Raw genomic sequence first — 7,995 nt, forward strand, 5'->3', positions numbered from 1 at the left:
GTTAACCATTATTACAAATTCTTAAATAAACAACAAATACAAAATTCATTCAAAAATCACAATGTACAATATTACAATGATTTGATTAATGTGAAAACAAATAATTCATGCAATCAAAATTTCAATAATTTCATTCACTCTTTAATTTAAACAGTAGTCAGGGGATTATGTGGGTTCAAATTTAGCAGGGGTCAAAATGTTTTTTAAAAAAACCACAGAAAGAAAGAGAGATTTTGATTCCTAGATAGCTGGAAATGAGCTTTTCCGACTTCTGAGATGTCTTTTAATGTCCCTAAAAAATCCCTCTTGAAAACAGTCAGGCAAACTTTCTCATTCTTATTACAGTAAATAGGCCTATTATGTGTGTATACATACAGAACAGAAAAAATGAGTAGTTGCATAGATATTCTTTTTTCCATGAATCGATGAACCCCAAAAAGAAAGGGAGTCTGGAGTCCTCCCCCAGAAAATTTTTTATTCCAGATGTCAGGAAATCAGCTTTCCCAATTTCTAATTTACCTATTGTAACAAAAAAATTTTAGCTTATGGGTCCTGAAAAATAGGCCCAGAATTTTGTTTTTTTGGTGGGTGGCTCCCACCCTTCAAACCTCCCCTCCCACATCCCCTCCCACCTCCCCTCCTATGTCCCTTCCATACCCTTCTCCTCCAACTTGCTTTTTATAGTGCACCAGTGGCACTCACAAGCAGTTGAACGAATTTGCAGGCATGAGATTGAAAAGTATGGGATAAGGAGAAGAATCAATTGTTTGTTTTTTTTAATTGAAAGAGGGCCTACCCCCTCCTCCTTGAATCTACCTATGTTCCCTCCATTATTTTTGTTTATTTTGAAAAATTTAGGGAGGGCCCACCCCCCTCTCCCTTGAACCCACACAATTTTCTTCCACCCAATGAGCTGACAGCGTGTACCTACACATCATTTGATGTTGTCCGACAGCACTATAAATCAACATATCTAAAGTGTTAGTGCAGCTAGTTGGTATACACATGTTGGTAACATAACGTTACCATGATATTTTAGCATATGTTTTAATAATATAGGCTTTACATTTATGCATGCGATTTTGGTCCTGAAGTGTGAGAGCGTGAGACATATCCCAAATGCGCATGTCTCTTTCCGAATGCGTGACACTTGGTGTGTATGGATAGGTAACACAGTCTCTAACATTTACGACAGAAAGTCTTAGAGAATGCTTCTTTAAAGTCTTTGAGTTTGTAGAGGTAAACAAACGGATTCATTATATTGTTGATTGCAGCAATCAAAAAGACAGATTCGTGAGCAGTATTAGTAATATCAAAACAATTGCATACCGTATAAACAACATACATCAAAATCACGGGAGTAATACAGATGGAATAGACCAGTGTGTTAATGGACATAGTAATGATGAAATTTCGTTGAGCATCATGTGCCTTGTCTTTCCGATTGGCTTGCGATGGTGAAATATTTATCTCAACAGCTGATTCATCACCAGCACCCTTTGTATGTGCTTGCATTGTTAATTCTTTGCGAATTTTAGGTTGTTTCTTCTTCAGTGTGATATACACATGATAGTAGCAGAATGTCATAGTGAAAATTGGAATTGCCCAATTTGTCAGCAATATAAATGTACCTGACAGTATCTTAATGCCTTCGTTTTTGTAACAAAAGGTGCATGTTCCAGGAAGTGCAGGGTCTTCTTCAAGTATGAACGCATACTGAAATGTTATTAGAAATGCAGCTACGAGTGGAATACATAACTTTGGTAAAGTTTTCCTTTTCTGGTTATCTCTTATCCAGTACTTCAACGGATGCACCACTGCAATGTACCTCTCAACAGAAATGAAGACTAGGTTTAACGCTGAGGCAGATAAAAAGAAGAAGAAAAATGTTCCAAACTTGCAATAGACAGCAAAATTTATGTTAGGGGCAGGATAGTAGTTGTAAAAACATAGATAGATTAAACATACTATCATGTCGAGAAAGGATTGTTGAAGTACCATGAGATATGTGAATGATCTACGATGAATTTTGCATTTGATAAACACAATAATTACCATCAAATTTGCAAAAATCCCAATAATTGCAATAATTGACAGAAGGTAAATTGGAACAGTGTAACGAATATACTTGGCAGTACCATTGGTTGAAACTTCATTGCTGCTGGCACATACCGACATTGCTATAATATTTAAAAAAAATATAAATAAATATAGTTGTGAACATTTCTATCATTTTGTATGCTTAGAGTTTTATATTTGGCTTCAATATTCTTGGTCTGAATATATTAAATAATAAATGATTATGATGGTGATAGTGTGATGGTGATGGTGTGATGGTGGTGGTGGTTAATACTATACGAGTGTTACGGTGAGCTTTGTAATGGCTTGTGGATTCAAATACATTAAAAACGTAATGCATTGCTGTCCTGTACACATTTTTAAAACCTACCTGATATTTTAGGTTCACAGTATTTCCTTGATTTTCTTGACTCTTTCTATTAAATGATGAATTTCAAGTTGACACTATGAATCTTAATGAAGCCAGCATTTGGGAGGAAACTGTTTTTATACGAGTACTTATTTAGTACTTCAAGCCTGTTTGACACTAGGCGAATTTATTTGCGTGAATCGAAAGGGTCAGTTCGCTTTCTGAGCTATGATTGGTTGCGCATTATTTCACTTCGCAGAAAGTAGAAAACTAATTCCTCCATGATCTAACTTAGTACTGTTTTTATGTTAGTACTCATCTAGTACTCATCTTTGTAAGGGTAATCATAGATAAAAATCTAACATGGAATCAACAAATTGATAATGTAATAAACAAAGTTCTTTCTGGACTACACATACTTTAGGAAAAATGTGTGGGGAAGATGCAATCAAATTCTAAAAATAAAATTTAAAAATAGTGTTGCTAAGCTTATCACAAAGGTCTTGAGATATGATTCAAGTTCAGAAGCATCACAAACTTAAACTGGAATACTCTAAACACCAAACTGTATCAATGTTTAAAATAATTAATTCTCAAATGCCAAGTTTTTCCTATGAGGGAGCCATTGTCTGGAATATCTGAAATCTCAATACGAGAATAACCTTAAATGTTCATACTTTTACAAAAACTAGTAACAATATATATATATATATTTATTATTTCGATTGTTTTCTTTTCTTTGTTAAGACTGAACCATTATTTTCTATATTTTCTGGCTCTGTTGAAGAGACTTAGAAAAAATTTTATTCCAAGTTCACGGATTGCATCAATATGTATTCCACGTAGAACCAGACGGAAACGATCGAAACCATGGGTTACAGATGGTGACAAGAAGCTTGTTCGCCTAAAACTATTTAAACGTTTTAAAGAGAACTGGAAAAGCTGAGGATTGGAATAAGTATAAACTTATATGAAATAAAGTGAAATATTCCATTGAACATTCGTACAGCAATTCATTGAACATCCTTATGAACAAATCGGATAATTAAAAAAAGTTTTGGTCGTACATCAAATGTAAGAAAATTTGTGCAGGTAATTTATGTTTTAACATCAATGGCTCATTATGTAACGACCCTACAAGAATTGCTGAATCATTTAACTCGTTTGCGTCTTACCATACTAATTGCGACGGCGGCACAGATTATATCACGTCTCCATGTCTTAATGTTCCAAAGTTGTCTAACCTGATCGAATATTGTATAAACTTATGAAATTACCCACCCACAGCTCTGCTGGTCCTGACGGGGTTACAGGTATGATGTTCAGATTATGCGCTTATAGCGTGTGCCCAATTCTAGCTGATCTATATAACTACAGTCAATGTAGTGGTGTACTTTTTCTTGGAAGCACACTAAAATTGTTCCTATATCTAAAAAGGATGATAAGTTGTCGTTAAAGAATTATAGACCAGTCGCTCTAACATCACTTTTCTGTAAGTTATTGGAGGGTTTGGTAACCAAAGATCTAAACGCCAATCTAAATGAATTTGGTCTCTTCTACGATAAGCAACATGGATTTACTGCAGGAAAATCTTGTTCTACGCTACTCTCCGAGACAACTACCTCTTGGACTCTCGCACTCGATAGAGATGCATCTCGCATAAATGTTGTCATTTGATTAGTCTTGTGCATTCGACTCAATTTCACACAGAATCCTGTGGGCTAAACTGGAGCATAAATATGGAATCAGTGGCAATGTGCTAAAATGGTTGAAATCTTTTGTTAGCGGCAGGAAGCAGCGAGTGGTATTCCAGGGTAAATGTTCACCTTGGACAACTGTACTATCTGGTATACCACAAGGATCATGTCTTGGACCGTTTACTGTCTATTTAAATGACCTTCAACTGCATGTAAATAATAAACCTTACCAATACGCAGATGACACATTCTTTTCAATGACCATTCGATCGCCCTCCGACATTGTAACCCTACAACAGGACATTGATAGTCTTGAAAGTTGGTCATCATCAAATTTGTTGTCATTGAATTCTGCTAAGTGTTGTGTAATGTCAATATCTCGTCAGCGCTCACCTGCAGTTCCAGCATATACAATGAATGGACAGATTCTGACAAATGTCGAACATCTTGATTTCCTTGGTGTCACAATTAATTTCTCACAATCTATCTTGGTCTAAACAAGTTGATAAAGTGTCTTCTAAATGCTATAAAATGCTTGGATTCATGCGTTCTGTTGCTAGGAACTGTGCTACGCCTGTACTTCTTAAACTATATTCATCACTATAGTGTTGACTCACATTCAATATTGTTGTAATGTATGGCATCCCTATAGGAAGGAGAACATAAACAAAATTGAATTGATTCAGCGTCGCGCTACCAGATTCATCTTGCATCAAAAAAGACAGGAGTTACATATAGCAACTGCCTTTAGGCTCTTGAACTCTGTACAACCGAAGCTATTAATATGAAATATTTTACAGTACTGTTTGTTTGTAGACTTTTTTATAACTGTGTACATGATTCTGTTGTTCTTAATAACATTGAAATCAATAGTTATCGTGTCAATAAACTCTTTTTTATCCATTTGCGGGCTAATACAGATTCTGTACAGCATTCCAGGCAATTTCATGAGAATATGGAATAATTTACCTATTGATATTAAAGATTCATTTGTTTGTGACAGGTGGGGTACTTTTAAAGGGAAAACATTATTTTAGACAAATTCGTTCATGGGATTGTTAATTACTTTTCCTCCAACTGTATGTTTGGTCTTTTTAATATTTTTAATATTTTTTTTATTTTAATATTTATATATTTTTGATAAAAATTAATATTTATATTAGTTAATAATATTGAATTTGGAGTCGGAGGGGCACATCATATCCGGTGATAATAGTTATTGTACTGCTTTTTCCACTCCTCAGCCCTCCTCTTTCTTTATTGATTTTATTGTTGTTCTGGCTAAAAGGAATAAAATAAAATGTTTTAGTCACTGAAAGTGTTATTTCAGTATAAAGACAGAATAAGTAAAGAAAATAAAAAATTTTGCTGTGCCTGACATCATGATTTTGATAAAGCACTACTACCTAATCTATGTTTCAATTAATATTATTCATTGCATTATTCCTCTTGCTATTTCTGGGTTTTTCTCATGCCTTTAATAATTGGCATATTTTTTTTCTCTAATATTTTTTTAATTGAAAGGTAATAAGGTTTGAATGCACTGTACAAAATTTAGCATTGTAAATATAGATGTGTATAAGAGACAGATATATATATATATATATACACACACATTTTGACGTAAAGGTCAGAATTTCTTACGTTTCATATGTTTCTTACGACTCTTACGCAAAGTTGAAATTATGCCGACGTCAACGACGTTTGCGTTGATCGTGTTAGGCCGTAGATAAACAAGCAATTTTCAGCCGCTTACGGCTGAATTTTTATTCACTTATGATTGGCTGCGTTTTCCACTAATCCGCCCTTGTTACCCAGGGTTTTCGCACGAATGTAGGCCTCTACCTCTTTATATTATGAGCTGCACTGTAAATGTTAGCAAAACGTCTAACATTAACTCAACATGGATTATTGTAAAGAGGTTGGGCCTACATTATTAAAATACAAAAGGCCTATTTGATGTTTGTAAAATTCATTTTGTTTCACAAAATAATGATGCTTCGAACATTCCCTGAACATTCATGGTTCATACTCCAAATTTTAATTCTGGGAAACTGAATTAATTGGCCACGGCCTCAAGGTGCTTGTCACCCAATCTATTTTGAGAGAAAGATTAGGACAAAAAAAAATCGGTACGCGGGAAAGTTGGATTGGTGGTAAACTTTAGCCCTAATTGACAAAATAGATATAAAACACTCCTCGCTCCTGCTGTTGGTTTGTGATAAAATTTGTTATTTTCATTTTTACTACTCTTCTCATTGAAAGTTGACTTGGAGTCAACCTTAAAAAGTTGTATTAGAGTAAATATAAATGTGTGTGTTCTGAACAATTTGGCACCAAAATTTTTTCAAAAGACCGAAGCGTTACAGAGATATGGCAATTTTATGTTTTTTAATAAAAAGATAAAAATAAGGCCTGAGCCGGGGGTGGGTATGGGAGGGGGATATCCCCTCCTCCCAAAACAAGATTTTTTTAAAAATTGGGGAATTCTAGATGGCCAGAAATGGCTGGGATGGGAAAACTAGGCCTATTCTTTGTTTTCTTTTGGTCCGACTGCCCGACGAGCTTTGGCTGATGGGGGGGCTTGACCAAACCAATGGGAGGGCTTAAGCCTCCTGCCCCCCCCCCCCCGACTGGCAACCCCACTGCTTGTATTCCTTGTCATGTCATTGTTTACTTTGTATTTTTGTCTGTACTGATACAGAATAAAATCAATCAATCAATCACACATAGACCGATGTAATGCAAAGAAAAGTAGATTTATTAAACTCTGAACAACTCTATACGGCTATGACTTGAGAATAGCAACCATAACAACTGTAACTAAGCCTGCGTCATCGAGGGCACACTGGCGCTAGGTCACTGTTTATTTGGTTTTTGCGGAGAGTTACAATTAGAGAATGAATAATAGAGTAGTGGTTAGTATTTTTAAGCATAAAGGCTTGGAAACAAATACCATCCACATTTCTGTGTTGTATTGGCCAATTCACATAAATAACTGTACAAGTAACAGATTGTTGTCATTAGGACAGTTTTAAGGATGGCATTATCCTTTGACGGTTCATTTTTATCGTTTAATAGCTCATGACTTTCAAAGTATTCAAACCGGATTTGCTCTTACAACTTACAAGAGACATGATAGCAAAGTGTCTGCTATCCGTGCAAGTGGGTAGTAGACACAAAAATTTAAAAATCTACTTTGACCTTAAATTGAGTGCCAGCCAATTTTAAGTCTGCAAAGGAGTATAGTAAAAGTATTATTTTGTTTGTCCAATAATTGGCATATTTTTTTTCTCTAATATTTTTTCATTTGAAAGGTAATAAGATTCAATAATTGGCATATTTTTTTTCTCTAATATTTTTTTAATTGAAAGGTAATAAGGTTTGACTGCACTGTACAAAATTTAGCATTGTAAATATTGAAAGTTCTTTAGTTCAAAAAGCTATAAATCTGTTTCAGAATACTTAGGCGATACTTTTTTTGATACCTTTTTTCGCAAACCCGCCAAAAATGAAGATTTGGAATAAAAATAAACTTAATTTTTAATGAGTTTTTGCCGCGAATAATTGGAAATTGAGAAAAAAAAAAAAAAAAACATAATTTTATTTTTATTTTTATCCCTCCCACCACCCTGTAAAATTTTACCAGAAGTAAATCTTAATATATATTTTTTTGAATTAAGCATTTGACAGAATGAAAGAAATCAGCAATTTTGAAATTATTTCATTTTGATGTTGAATATAAGAATAGCTTACATTATTTTATTTTTTAAGGCTATTCATTAAAAATTCCATTACATTCATTCAATTAAAAATTCAGCAACAAAAATACATATTATAAGCAATTCATTAGACGATAAAGCGTAAAAT

General features: G+C 34.2%; 1 protein-coding gene across 1 annotated transcript; it reads right to left on the minus strand.

Annotated features, from left to right (window-relative positions):
- Nucleotides 1-662: 662 nt before the first annotated feature.
- On the minus strand, nucleotides 663-2,541 carry LOC117100743 (octopamine receptor beta-2R-like). The gene is made up of 2 exons (XM_033240536.1): nucleotides 2,450-2,541; nucleotides 663-2,180 (listed from the first exon to the last, which is right to left on the minus strand). Exon 2 carries the CDS (start codon nucleotides 2,176-2,178, stop codon nucleotides 1,180-1,182), a length of 999 nt encoding a protein of 332 aa, XP_033096427.1. The 5' UTR covers nucleotides 2,179-2,180; nucleotides 2,450-2,541; the 3' UTR covers nucleotides 663-1,179.
- Nucleotides 2,542-7,995: the final 5,454 nt, after the last annotated feature.

The sequence above is a fragment of the Anneissia japonica genome, unplaced genomic scaffold, assembly GCF_011630105.1.
Source record: "Anneissia japonica isolate Jap-2015-1 unplaced genomic scaffold, ASM1163010v1 scaffold670_len1213532_cov191, whole genome shotgun sequence".
NCBI lineage: Eukaryota > Metazoa > Echinodermata > Crinoidea > Comatulida > Comatulidae > Anneissia > Anneissia japonica.

What these genes read in the sequence shown, in the direction of transcription:
- LOC117100743 (XM_033240536.1), bottom strand. Translation starts at nt 2,178, where the DNA reads ATGTCGGTATGTGCCAGCAGCAATGAAGTTTCAACCAATGGTACTGCC.